This window comes from Loxodonta africana, chromosome 6, assembly GCF_030014295.1.
Source record: "Loxodonta africana isolate mLoxAfr1 chromosome 6, mLoxAfr1.hap2, whole genome shotgun sequence".
NCBI lineage: Eukaryota > Metazoa > Chordata > Mammalia > Proboscidea > Elephantidae > Loxodonta > Loxodonta africana.
In genome coordinates, this window is record NC_087347.1 from 9,782,601 (window position 1) to 9,797,403 (window position 14,803).

General features: G+C 45.6%; 1 protein-coding gene across 1 annotated transcript in view; it reads left to right on the forward strand.

The window, feature by feature from the left end:
* Positions 1-762: 762 nt before the first annotated feature.
* Positions 763-14,803, forward strand: part of NGEF (neuronal guanine nucleotide exchange factor) — an 80,005-nt gene continuing 65,964 nt past the window's right edge. The window contains exons 1-3 of the mRNA XM_064286541.1: positions 763-1,149; positions 3,813-3,820; positions 6,595-6,700. Coding sequence (XP_064142611.1) covers positions 887-1,149; positions 3,813-3,820; positions 6,595-6,700 — 377 coding nt within the window. The 5' untranslated portion in view covers positions 763-886. The remainder of the gene's footprint in view (positions 1,150-3,812; positions 3,821-6,594; positions 6,701-14,803) is intronic.

Genomic DNA, 14,803 nt, shown 5'->3' on the forward strand with positions numbered 1-14,803 from the left:
TTTTGAGGGGTGTGGGGGTACACAAAGGAGCCCGGGGAGCACAATTGTTAAGCACTTGGCTGCTAACCAAAAGGTCGGTGGTTCAAACCTACCAGTGAACCCATGGGAGAAAAGCCTAGCAATCTGCTCCTGTAAAGATTATAGCCCAGGAAACCCTATGCGGGCAGTTCTACTCTGTCATAGAGGGTCGCTATGACTCGAAATTGGCTCAACAGCACACAACAATAGGGGGACACAAGTCAACCCATAATGGGGGCGTCGTTACCTCTACTGCTGCCATACAACATCCCATTGGAGAGACCACTAATCCAGCAGCCAGGCTTGGCCATCAGTTGACGGCAAGAAGTTTGTCCTTGCCAAGTTCAAGTTTTCCCATTTCTAAATTTCTGTTGTGGGACCTTTCGTTTGCTGGCAGCCCCTTTCCACTCTTCCCACGGCTCTTCCTCCAAGTGTTCGTACATCTACACTTCCCTTGTACTGGTTTCCTGGAGTACCCCTCACTATTTTTGCTGCTCTTTTTCTCTTGAATTATTCACAAAATGTTTACTTGAAAGCTACTTCTCTGAGCCACATTAAGCATTCTCCCCCCAAAACGCCTCCTACAAATATAATAAACAAACCTCAATTATAAAAATGACACATGAATGTGTTCAAATTGCAGTGGTTAAACAGTAATTTTCATTGACAAAGACGTGATTGCCAGAACCTGTAGATTCTTCCAGATTTCATCAAGTCACAATGGGAGTTATCGTGAAGGGAGTACTTAGTCCAATGGCTCTAACCGAAAATTCTATTCCTTCTCTTCTAAGGCCCTCAAAGCCCAGCGAAGCTTGGGGAGGTTACCGACCTCCAGTCATTCTGTTGAGAAACAGTTGGACTGATTGCCATGGAGACCAAGGCATCTGAAGATCCAGAAAAGCCCTGGAAGAAATCAGTGCGCCATTCATGGGAAAATGATGAGCCAGTCAAGGAGAGACCTGAGCTACCCTGGAAAGAGGAGACACACCATGCTGACCAGGAGACCCCAGAACCCCACCGCCAAATCCCAATTCAGAGAAACTCCATCTTCAACCGCGCCATCAGACACAGAAGCAAAACCAAGACCCGAGATAACTCCGAAAAGAACACTGGCCACCACCAGGCAGGTCAGTACCAGGGACAGCAGTCACGGCTGTGCCTTTAGGTCCTTTGGAGCCATCAGGGCTGAATATATCACACCAGCTACAGTTGAGTGGACTCCAGCTCATGTGTGTCAGAGTAAAACTGTGCACCATAGGGTTTTCAATGGCTGCCTTTTTGGAAGTAGATTGCCAAGCCTTTCTTCCAAGGCACCTCTAAGTGGACTCGAACCACCAACCTTTGGGTTAGCAGCCAAGCGTGTTAACCTTTTACACCACTCAGGGACTCCGTCAGGGCTAAAGGGTCCTAATTAAATGAAAGGAGAATAATAGGTGTTGAAGATTACGAAAAACCAAAACCCGTTGCCATCGAGTTGATTCCGACTCATAGTGACCCTACAGGACTGAGTAGAACTGCCCCATAGGGTTTCCAAAGAGCAGCTGGTGGATTCAAACTGCTGACCTTTTGGTTGGCAGCTGAGCTCTTAACCACTGCGCCACCAGGGCTCCTGAAAATTACCAAGGGCAGATCTAAAAAGGTAGAAATTTTTGAAGCCTTTTTCTAAGGAATTCAAATTCCCCCAAAACGATGACGTGGATGCTTCAGGAGAAAGCTCCATGTGGTCTCTCCTCCTCCAGCAGGATAGCTCAGGCTTACTCACATGGCAGCAGCCTTCTAAGGCAGCACGAGCCGAAGCTGCCAGGCCTCTTGAGGGCTCCTCTCAGAACTTGCACAATGTCACTTCTACCACATTTTATTGGTCAAAGCAGCTCACAGGGCCAGTACAGATGAACGGGGATGGGGACATTGACTCCACTACTTGATGCAAGTGGCTGCAAAGAATTTGTGGTTGTTCATTGTCAATCACAAATGCTAATAATTTTTTTTTCAAGTATTTTTTTTTACGGTGCTAAGCAAGAGAAACACAATGAAATACTGTAGTCATGGAAGCTGGGTGATTGGTACATTCTATTACTCACTTAACCTTTGTGTATATTTGAAATTTTTCATAAATTAAAAGTTGAACACACACACTTACACACACAAAAAGTTGTAGTACTTGACCTTGAGGAATTCACAATATTGCAGTCATGTACTACTACTGCATTTAAAGAGCCCTAGTGACACAATGGTTGAGCGCTCAGCTGCTAACCAAAAGGTTGGTGGTTCAAATGCACCCAATTGCACCGTGAAAGAAAGACCTGGCGATATGCTCCTGTAAAGACTACAGCCTAGAAAATTCTATGGAGCAGTTCTACTCTGTCACATGGGGTCACTGTGAGTCAGAATCGACTCCACAGCACCTAACATCAACAACACTATTGCTGCAAGCCACGTGTCGAGGTTCACAACAGCAACAAAGACAAAGAGCTAGATCCTTCTGGTGGGGTTAGGGAAAACCTCCCCCAAAGGTGATGTTTTAGTTGAGTCTTAAAGGAAGGTAAAGACATGGCCAGAGAGAGAACAGGAGCTAACTTGGCCGATCATTTCTAGGTACTCAGTGACATTTCATGGGTGTCCTTTGTCGTCGTTGTTGTTGTTAGGTGCCGTCGAGTCTATTCGGACTCATAGCAACCCTAGGTACAACAGAACAAGATGTCGCCCAGTCCTGCATCATCCTCACAGTTGTCACTATGTTTGAGCCCATTGTTGTAGCCACTGTGTCAATCCATTTCACTGAGGGCCTTTCTCTTTATTACTGACCCTCTACCAAGCATGATGTCCTTCTCCAGGGACTGGTCCCTTCTAATAACACATCCAAAGTACATGAGACGAAGTCTCGCCATCCTCACTTCTAAGGAACACGCTGGCTGTACTTCCTCCAAGACAGATTTGCTCGTTCTTCTGGTACTCCATGATATATTCAATATGGGTGTCCATACCATACCCATTTTACAGATTTTTTTTTTAAAAGCTGAGGCCCACATATATTGCATCCCTTACCCCAGTTCACACAGCTGGGGAGTGATGCAACTTAGACTGGAGTTCAGAACCATTTAGTCCCAACGCCTGTGCAGATGGAGAAGAGATTAGGCCAGCACTGTCTGAAAGAAACACAACGCAGGCCACATACGTCACCTAAAATTTCCCAGGGGACACGTTAAAAACGTAAAAAGAGATGGGTAAAATGGATTTTCATAATGGATTTTATTTAGCCCAATACATCCAAAATATAATCATTTCATCACACAATTAATAACATAAAATTATTAATGAGATATTCTACATTCTCTTTTTTTTTGTACTGTCTTTGAGATCTGTTGACTATTTTGTACTTACAGCCCATCTCAGTCTGAACTCTAAGCTTCCATCGGCAACCCTCGGTCTATATTTAAAAAAAAAAAAAAAATTTTTTTTTTTTTTAGATTGCATAAAATATACGATCAGAAAAGTAGATTTACGTACCCAAATCGCTCCAAAGAGACTTAAAAGCTTTCCAATAACTGGATTGAGTGTCACTTTTTAAATTTAAATTAACCGAAGTTAAATAAAATGAAAAATTCCGTTCCCCGGCCCCACCAGCCACGTTTCAAGTGCTCAACAGCTGCAGGAGGCTTCCATAACGAACAGCACAATATTCCCCAAAAACCAAACTCACGGCCGTCCAGTTGGTTCCGACTCACAGCAATCCCGCAGGACAGCGTAGAACTGCCCCCATAGGGTCTCCTATGCTAATATCTTTCTGAAAGCAGACTACCACGTGCTTCTCCTGTGGAGCAGCTGGTAGGTTCGAACCGCCGACCTTTCAGCCAAGGCTTAACTACTGTGTCCCCAGGTCTCCTTAGCTCAGGGTTAGAGCGTTGTAAACTGAGGGAAAAGCAGGTGCAGCTGCCTGGGGTGGAGTGAGGGTTTGTGCTTTCTGGGCAATGAAAAGGTGGGCGTGGGGCTGTGTCAGGGATGAGGCTGTGGAGGGAATCAGCTGATAGGAAAGAGCTTATGGCCTCCCAGCGGAGCCGAGAATGCTGATATCAGGGTAGACTAGAAGGGGGGTCACCTCATTTCCTGCCGACCCCAACAATGCCATTTATGTCCAGACCATAAATATTTCATCAGACTTACAACTTTAATTTTTTAACAGACTTCATTTTCTAGAGCAGTTTCAGGTTTACAGAAAATTGTGCAGAAAGTAGAAGTTCCCATACTCGCCTGCACATGGCTCCTCCCATGGTTCACATCTTACATTCGGGTGGTAATTTGTTACAATGTTACAATCACTAACAAGGACTCCCTGGGTGGTGCAAACAGTTAACACACTCAGCTGCTAACCAAAATGTTGGAGGTACAAATGCACCCATACTCATTTTACAGATTAAAAAAAAAAAAAAAAGACAACTGAGGTGCCTCGGAAGAAAGGCCTGGCCATCTACATCTGAAAAATCAGCCATTGAAAATCCCATGGAGCACACAGCTCTACTCTGACTCACATGGGTTTGCCAGGAGTCAGAGGCGACTTGACGGCAACCTGTTTTTATTATCAATTAAAGTCCATAGTTTACATTAAAGATCATTCTTTGTGCCTTCCAGGACTATGGGCTTTGACAACACATAATGTCACGTGCCCACCATTACAGTATCACGCAGAACAGCTTCACAGCCCTAAAAATGCCCTGTGGTCCACCTGTTCATCCTTCCTCCCTTCCGCTTGCCCCTGTCAACCGCTTACAATGCTGTTTTAAAAGTGACTCCCTTGTTTTGCCTCCCTGGAGTGAACGCCCCAAGACTGCCCAACGGGTATTCATTCAAAGTCCAAGGAGAAAACGCTCGGCTCAGCTCTGCCTTGCTGTGTGCAAGAGAGGACGGGAGACGCAGACAACACGGGCCGCCTGGTCAGCAGGTTTCCTGGCTCAGCACCTAGGAACAAAGAAAGCTCATGCCCTGGCCTCTGGATTTGTGTTTGGGGTCTGGGAGAAGGTGGAAGGCATTCCCATGTCATCTAATAGGGATCTGGAAATAAGGCAAAAAATTATGGGGTGCCCTCTCAAAGTTACACTGGAGATTGACCACCATCCCCACCTACCGGACCTGAGGTTCTAGGGGAGGGGAACCTTGACTTATTCACTATTAATAGGACCTGGACATCGTAAAGTTAGATGTTAAAGGACAGATAAGTTGCAAACAATTTGTCCAGCAGAAAAGATAGCGTCGATGGGTAGGGTTTTCCTGCCCTCTAGGACATTACCCAGGTTTGTTTCTAAATTTGTCATCTTATTTCCAACATGCTCTGTTTCCCTCAGTGGTGCATGGATGGGAGCCCTGGTGGCACAGTGGTTAAGCGTTTGGCTGCTAACCAAAAGGTTGACAGTTCAAACCCACCAGCCGCACCTTGGAAGTCTTACGGGGCGGTTCTACTCCGTCCTGTAGGGTCACTATGAGTCCGAATTGACTTGATAGCAATGGGTTTGGTTTTTTGTTTTGTTTTGTTTTCATGTGTGTATGCATGTGTATGTACACCAACGTGTACAAGTATGTGAAATTTCTCCTATCACAATTATGATTTCCATAGAAAATACCACCCCAAGTCACCAAATACAGCACAACCCCCCCCCACAAAAAAAAAAAACTAGTTACTGTCTAGTTGACTCGGACTCATGGTGACCTCACGTGCGTCAGAGTAGAACTGTGCGCCATAGGGTTTTCAGTGGCTGCTTTTTCCGAAGTAGGTCATCAGGTTTTTCTTCTGAGGTGCCTCTGGGTGGACTTGACCCACCAACCTTTAAATTAGCAGCCAAGCTCGTTAACCATTGGCACCACCCACAGACTCCAAATATAGCACAAAAAAAACGTTGCCATCAAGTTAATTCAGACTCATCCGACAGAGTAGAGCTGCCCCATGGGGTTTCCAAGAAGTGCCTGGTGAATTTTAACTGCCGACCTTTTTGGTTAGCAGTCAGGCTCTTAACTAGTGCACCACCAGGGCTCCTAAATATAGCACAAAACAAAACAAAACAAAACAAAAACAAACCCATTGCCCTTGAGTCGTTTCCAACTCATAGCGACCCTATAGGACAGAGCTGAACTGCCCCATAGGATTTCCAAGGAGCGCCTGGTGGATTTGAGCTGCTGGCCTTTTTGGTTAGCAGCCGAGCTCTTAACCACTACGCCACCCAAAACCAAACCCAGTGCTGTCAAGTCGATTCCGACTCATAGTGACCCTATAGGATAGAGTACAACTGCCCCATAGAGCTTCCAAGCAGCACCTGGCAGATTCGAACTGCCAACCTTTTTGGTTAGCAGCCGTAGCACTTAACCACTATGCCACCAGGGTTTCCACTACGCCACCAGGGTTTCCAAATAGAGCACAAGGTGTGGCAAATTCTCCTTCGGGGACATGAGATAAGGGACATCCTCCTCAGTTCCCCCCTTTCCTTCCCAGGGCCACATCTATTACTGTCCCAGTTATAGACACTTGCCTGCAAAGGGGGAGATACAAATTTTCTAACTCACTGCATTTCTTCAATGTCACAGGTTCACTAGAAAATGGAAAATCTGCAAACGAGCCCCTGGCCTTGAAAGTCCCCCAGAGCAGAACGCCGCCCTGGAGGATACCAACGCAGACAGACCCGGCAGCCCAGAAAACGAGGTAAGAGACAGCAAATCAGGAGGGAGGGCCAGCTCCTGAAGAGACTAACAGGGGCCTGTGCTGCAAGTCCTGACGGGCCCACAAGGCTGTTTTGAGTTTTATAAAAAAAAAAAAACAAACTTAACTTTTAGTTGTTCGTATTAAAAAACAAGCAAAAAAACTCCACGATTTCTTTTTAAAAACGTAACATGTGTTCTAAAAAAATAAAGTCTGTTTAAACTTTAAATATAAGCAAATAACCGCTTCTTACTTTTCTGCTAGAAAAAAATGGAAATTTTAGACTTTACATGTAAGTGAGAAAAAGAAGAAATCCCTGTGACGCCACACCTGGAGATGAAATAATATATTGTCGTCATCAGCGGGTTTCAAATCTACTTTTTCTATATGTTTTATGCATGTTTTCTTTTCATAAAATGGGATCTTACTGTATGTCCTGTCTTGAACCTACTTAACGTTGTTGTTGTTGTTGTAAAGTGCCATCGAGTTGATTCCGACTCATGGTGACCCCATGTGTTCAGAGCAGAACTGCCCGAGAGGGTTTCCTAGGCTGTAATCTTTACGGGATCCGAGCACCAGATTTTTTCTCCCACGGTTGGAACTGCTGACCTTTCAGTTAGCAGCCAAGCCCTTAACCACTGCACCACCAGGGCTCCTTAGTTGCTTAGTAGTATTTCACGAGCACCTGTAGAGTAGAACTGCCACACAGGATTTTCAAGGAGTGGCTGGTGGATTCGAACTGCCAATCTTTTGGTTAGTAGCCATAGCTCTTAACCACTGTACCACCAGGGCTCCAAAATTTATCAATTTTTTTCTTTTATTTTTTGTGCTTTTTCATCCTATCTAAGAAATGTTTGCCTACTTCAAGGCCAGGAAAACACTCCCTATTTCCTTCCAAGAGCTTTATAGTCTCAGCTTTTGCGTTTAGGCCTACAACTTCTGTGGATGGCCAGTTGTTCAAATACCGTTACACTAAAAGGCTTCTGTTCCAGGGCTGCCAATCCTCCGTGGAACCCAGACTTCCTGGAGCCACTGAGGCTGCTGAAGCCCTGAAACTATTGCCCTCAGCTGATCTTAAAAGTTAAACCTTAAACCAACTATCCCCTGATCTTAATAATAAGGTACACCTGCTTTCGGCATCGTGCTCTTTTAAAGAATTATCTATGTGACATGAGATGGAACGGACAGCGGCAACTCACAAGGTTGAGTGGGAAGCTTAGAGGGCAGTGAGTTTAAGAGAAGGGTGGTGGAATAATGTGGAAAAAGATAGTGAGAATGGTAGTACAATGTGGAGAATGTAACCAATGTCGCTGAATTATACATGCAGAAATTGTTGAAATGGTGTATCTTTGGCTGGGTATACTTTCACCAAAATAAAAAATAAAATTTTTTTAAAGGGCCTCTGTTCCCCCACTGAATTACACGGGTGTTTTTGCTGAAAGCCACTGACTACAGCTATGTGGGTCTATTTCTGGACTTTCTCTTCTGTTTCATTGGTCTGTTTAATCTCTCCTGTGTCGATACCATATCATCTGAAACGTAGCTTTATGGTGAGTCTCAAAATCTGGTAGTGTAAGCCCTCCCACCTTGTTCTTTTTTCAGATTGTCTTGGCTATTTTAAGCGCTTTGCATTTCCACACGCATTTTAGAATCTGCTTGTCAATTTCTACAAGGAAGGGTCTGCTAGGATTTCAACTGAGTTTGCAGTGTCACTATAGGTAAGCTCGGGGGTCACTGACATCTTAAAATAAACATACTCAATCTATGAGTATGTTATAAAAAAAAAAAGCTCTCCATTTATTTGGGAAATCTTTAAATATGTTCAGCAAGGTTTTGTAGTTTTTAGCAGAGCGATCTCACACAGATGTTCATTAAGTGTATTCCCAAGTATTTCATAAGGGCGCTGCTATTTTGTATGGTGGAGCTTTATAATTTCAAGTTCCGATTGTTCCTGGCTCGTAGTACAGTATATAGAAACCATTCATTTCTGCATGTTGACCTGGTGTCCTGTGACCTTGGTAACTTCACTTATTAATTATCATAGATTGTTTATAGATCCCTTCAGAATTTCTAGGCACACTATCTGGGAACAAAAGCAGTTTTATTTCTTCCTTTCTAATCTTCACGCCTTCTGTTTTCTTTTCTGGTCTTATTGCATTGGCTAGGACTTCCATTACGATGTCGAGTAGAAGTGATAAGAGTGGGTTTCCTTGTCTTATTCCCTGGTCAAGGCTGCTTTGGTTGCAAAGATCAGAAGCCTATTCAAATTTGTCCAAGTAAAAGGCAGGTGGGGAGAGAGGTATTGTACAGCTGCTGGAATCCTAAAGGATCCAGGTATGAGAGACGAAGCCCAGCTTCACAGGAACGGAAAGCCCCCCTCTCCTTTCTCACAGTTGTGGGCCCACTTCTCTTTGTTTCTGTCTGCGGACTGCTCTGTTGTCCTGACTTTCTCCTCGGACAACTTCTCATGACCCAAAATGGTATCCACAGCCTCCATGACCTTCCACCTTGACTCTCCATAACTAATGGTGACTTCCTTTTGTGTAAATCGACAGGCCTTTCTTCCAAGGAGCCTCTGGGTGGACTCCAGCCTCCAGCTTTTCAGTTAGCACTCAAGTGCATTCACTGTTTGCATCACTCAGGGCCTCCTCTTTGAAGGTGTTGTTGTTAGGTGCTGTCCAGTCGGCTCCGTCTCATAGCGACCCGGTGGACAACAGAACAGAACACTGCCCGGTCCTGCGCCATCCTCGTGATTGCTGTTATGCTTGAGCCCATTGTTGCAGTCACTGGGTCAATCCATCTCATTGAGGGTCTTCCTCTTTTTTCCTGACCCTTTTCTCTACCAAGCATGACATCCTTCTTCAAAGATTGATCCCTCCTGATAACATGTCCAAAGTATGTGAGATATGGTCTCATCATCTTTGCTTCTAAGGAGCATTCTGGTTGTGCTTCCTCCAAGACAGATTTGTTCATTCCTTTGGCAGTCCGTGGTATATCCAGTATTCTTCTCCAACACCATAATTCAAAGGCATCAATTCTTCTTCTGTCTTCCTTATTCATTGTCCACCTTTCACATGAACGTGAGGCTGTTGAAAACACCATGCTTGGGTCAGGTGCACCTCAGTCTTTAAAGTGACACCTTTGCTTTTTAACTTTTTAATATCTTTGAAGATATTATCTGTTAAGTCATATCAATTAGGGTGGGTTCTAGTTCTAACCCCTTCTGAAGCCTCTCAAAGCCCTCAGAAGGAACCGATACTGCTGAGGCCTTGATTGGACTTTCAGCCTCCAAGACTGAGAAATAAATTCCTGTTCTTCAAAGCACCCAGTTTGTGGTGTTTGGTTATGGCTTCCCTAGGAGACTCAGACCCTGGATGAAGTCTCCCTGTAGCCAGGGCAGGAAGGAGGGTCTCTGAGGGGTTGCCTCCTGCTGCCTTGTGGAGAGAACCCATGTTCCACCTCCCCCAGTAAGACAGGAGACCAAGCACCCTCAGCAATAAAAATGCAAACGAAGCATCAGAAAGTAATGTCCTCTTTGGGGTCCCTCCACTTGGACCCTAGCTGAGGCCTGGCACTGCCCACCCAGTCCTGTGAGCCGTCACCGAAGGACAGTCGAAGGCTCTCGGGCCACTTGGACATGGAGACTGAAGAAAGGTTTGAATTTCTATTTCTGAAATTTTTCTATTTTTACACTGTCTCAGAACAAATATAACTGACTTCTGCTTCACACCTTCTGCAGCTAATTTCATAGACTTTTGACAGTGATACCATATTTTCAGCAGTTAGAAGCTTTTCTTCTCCTTTGGGAATTGAAAGGGCATATTCCCCTGCCTTCCCACAACACCTTGTTGGCACGGGCCGGGGGCAGGTGGCCATTTCAGGTGTGGTACCTGAAACGGCTGTAGCCTTCAGCTCTGCCTCTCCTGGCCCAAGTCAGACCCGCTGGTCAGACCTCAGAGGCCCAGGGCACCGCGAGGAATTCAGATCTTATGGACAGAGGGCCTCTTGTACCTTTTGACGCCTATGACCTTTAAGATAATAATAAAGATAAAAGGCTTTAGTGGGCTGACTGGGAAACATGGCTCTTACCTTTACCTACTCAACAATTATGTCTTTAGTGTTCTAAACTGTTGACATCTTGTCCCCTGCCAAATTGTTCATTTAAGTTTATTTTGCCTTGTTTTGGTTATTCTAGCCAATTTTATCTTTTTTCCTTTTCTATTTTAAGCTTTCATGCTTTGCCCTTTTATTTCCTATTTTCCTTGTATTTTAATCACCTTTTAAAGGTTTTCCTACTGTTTTAGCTTTGTAATTATTACCTCTGTTAAAAACCAGAGCTTCTGGCTTTGTTGAAATGTTAAATCTTTTATTTGTCTTTATTTTGCTTTTATCTTAAAAAGTTGTTGAGTCCGTTCCAACTCATAGCCACCCCATGTGTGTCAAGGTAGAACTGTGCTCCGTATGGTTTTCAATGGCTGATTTTTTTGGAAGTAGGTCACGAGGCCTTTCTTCTGAGACACCTCTGGGTGAACTTGAACCTCCAATCTTTCGGTTCATCTAGGGACTCCGGTTTTTATCTTACTATTTAAATTTCCAAGCTTCAAAACCTGCCCTGACCTCAGGAGGCCCAGGTCCACCAACAGGCAAGAGAGCAGAGAGGTTCAGAGATGCCAGAAGTCATGCAGTTTCGGGTGAATGAATCCCTTATTCTCCCCGGGACTCAGTTACATCAGACTCAAAGGAGGAAAGCTGTGAGTAGGCCAGCAGAGAACACACGCAAGCGCGGGCAGGTCCCACCACGCAAGCTCTGTAGGTGCAGCTGTGCTCAGGGGAGTGGCCGTGTCCTCAGTGCTGAGCCGGGGAACCAGTGAGTCAGCAACTTACTATCCAAGGGCGGGGGCGGAGGGGGGGAGTTATTTTTACTGTACTTATAACTTCTGAGATTTCTTTCAAAATGTGAAAAAAAAAAACTTTCTTTAAAAAGTGTCTTGCAGGGGAATAGACTGTGGGGGCTGGGTCCAGACTCCCTCGCTTGACCCTTCCTCCACTATCTACTAGCCGTGGCCTTAGGCAAGTCACTTAAAGTTCCTGCTCCTCAGTTTACTCATCTTCAATTGGGGACAATAACACTACCCAACTCGTAGAAGCATTAGGATGGAAAAAATAAGTTAATATCTGTGAGCACTGAGACTAAGGACCGGTACTGTGACTGTGGAGCCCCGGTGGTACAGTGGTTAAGAGCTCTGGCTGCTAACTAAAAGGTCGGCAATTCAAATCCACCAGCTGCTCCTTGGAAACCCTATGGGCCAGTTCTAGCCTGTCCTATAGGTCGCTGAGTCGGGATCGACCCAGCCAGACCCAACAACAGCAGCAACACTGTTACTATATCTTGATGTGCTGAAAGCATTCCCACCCCAGGGCCTCTGCACTGGCTTCTCCTGATCCCACTGCTGTTGCTTGGATAGCTTCTATCAGGGCTTCAAACCAGTCTGCCCCTGTTCGAACCCCTGCTGAGAGTTTGCATTTCTAACAAGTTCCCAGGAAGTTATACGTAAGAGTCACCTGGGGATCCTGTTAAAATGTAGATTCTGATTCAGTATATCCGGGGTGGAAATGCAAATTCTGAGCAGGGGACTTAGAAATGCAAATTCTCAGCAGAAGTTCGAACCTGAGAGAACTGGTTGGAAGTCCTGGTTTCTATTCATACTTCAGATCTCACTTAGCTTCTTCCAGGTAATCTTCCCTAACCCACCACCCCTCCCTTATGTCTCTCAGGAAGCCCCAGGATTCATTAGAAACCTCTCTTGAGCTCCCATGGCACCCCGTTATATCCCCATGATATAGACTGATTTATAATACCCAGGTGACTTACCTGTCTCTTCTATTAGACAATAACCGACTTGAGGATTAGACTAGTGTCGAGCCTAATAAAGCTGATGAATGAATGAATGCATGAATGAATGACCTGTATGCATGCCCCCTCTGCCATATAGGATAGAACAGCAAGTACCCATCTTTAAGAGTTTGATTCCAGGGCTCAACTCTAAGATGGCGCCATTCACACTGTAGTCTATGTAAAAGTCCCCTGGAGTTGGACAGTGCACAGCCTGAACTGCTGGACAGAGCAGCCCTGACCGCGAATGAACACTTGCCTCCATAGACATCCGTTCTGTTATCTACATAGCGACAGGAAGAATGCATAGTTTTTGTGGTTATCTGTTCTAAAACACAAATCATTACTTTTGGCAGATGCTTTCTTTTTTTTGTTGCCTGCAAACTTGAAAAATCGATTCATGTGTGCAATCATACATTTAGCAAATATTTATTGAATACCACCATGATTGCAAGTTCTGGCTTCTATCAGAAAACGTCTTATTTGGGGATTTAAGGGGACACTTAGCCACCACTTCCCCTGGCACCTCCCTGGGAAGCCCCAGTGCCCAGAACCAATGTTCCCCGAGCCCAGTGATGAGAATTAGTTGTGACCCCTGATGGATTCTTGCTTGGAAATGTTTTCAGGCCCCAATATCCTCAGCCAGGCTCCAAGGAGGGAATCCGGGGCCTTGCCGGCATGTCCTGGAGCAAACCCATACCTACTTTTCTAAGGAAGGTCCTGGATCTAGGTAGATGACTTCTGGAACCCACTAAACACCCACCACATGGGGCGAAAGGAGGGTGCTGAGAATTTTTCCTTGAAGGACACATATCGGATGTTCGCTGGCTTTATTTTTACCCCGTACCAACAGCCATCTCCAACTCCGACTCATGGCGGCCCTACGTGTGTCAGACCAAGAACTGTGTTCCACAGGGTTTGCAATGGCTGCTTTGTCAGAAGTAGATCCAAGGAGCCTCTGGGTGGACTTGAACCACCACCCTTTTGGTTAGCAGCCGAGTGGGTTACCCATTTGTACCACTCAGGGACTGCTTTATTATTTTCTTAAAAATTTTATGTATTTATTATTTGTTTATTTTATCACCAGGCAGAGCGCCTACCTCCCCTTCCTTGCCTGGGCTGTGAGCCCCACCCTGACTCTCACACAGGCCTGGGCGAGGGTGCTTTGAAGGCCTGGCAGTCCATCCATTTTCCATAATCCGCGGTTCATCCCTGGGTTGCACCCTCCCCAGACTGTGTGCTCGCACCATGTCGCCACCACATACCTTCCCTTCCCCACCCCACTCCAGCAGCAAAGCCCCTGACAAGCTGCCTTTGATGTCGGCCCCTGGCTTACATGAAGAGACGCTACAAAAAAAAAAAAAACTCAAAATTCCCTGTTACCTCGTCACCAACAATGCTATTGAGCATGTTATCCTTCACACAGACTGAGAATGCTTGGGAGAAAAGACTTGTTTCTCTCATGAGCAAGGAACTGCAATTCCATTGCATGTGAGGAGGGGGAGAAAGGAGGGAGCGACGTGGCTCTCAGCTCCCGGGGTCCCCAACTGCAGCTGGGCATGAGAGGAAGTGTCAAACTCCCAGCTTCCTCTTCCGCCCGACATGGGTAATCGCAGCTGTTGGCCTCCTGAATCCTGACATTGCCAGTCAGACAACTGTAAAACCTCCAAATTACGACCTTGACTCTGCAGTGTTGGATAATATCATGGTTTATATGGTTTATTTTGGCCAGGTTTAATTACTGGGCCGGGATCCAGGTCTTCCCAGGTTGCAACAACACGTGTCTGCAGAGAGAAAGCTGTCACGCCTCACACTGGGGAGAGATAAGAACCCGTGTGTGAGCAAGAGGAACGTGATGGCTGGAGTTGGGCTCAAAGTCAAATGACAGGTGACAGGTGGTTCATTCTACAAAGAAGTCCCTGGGTAGTACGAACGGTGAATGTGCTTGGCTGCTAACTGAACGTTTGGAGGTTCAGGTCCACTCAGAGGTATCTCAGAAGGAAGGCCTAGAGGTCTGCTTTCAAAAACTCAGCCATCGAAAACACTACTGGGCATAGCTCTACTGTGACAGGCATGGGGACACCATGAGTTGAAGCTGACTTGATGGCAATTGGTACTGTCATTCTACAGAAACAGTCTGTTTTATCTAAAATGGCCACAGGAAGTGCCTGGGACAATGCAAACATGGAAGGCCTTGTGCAGTTGGTCGGAGG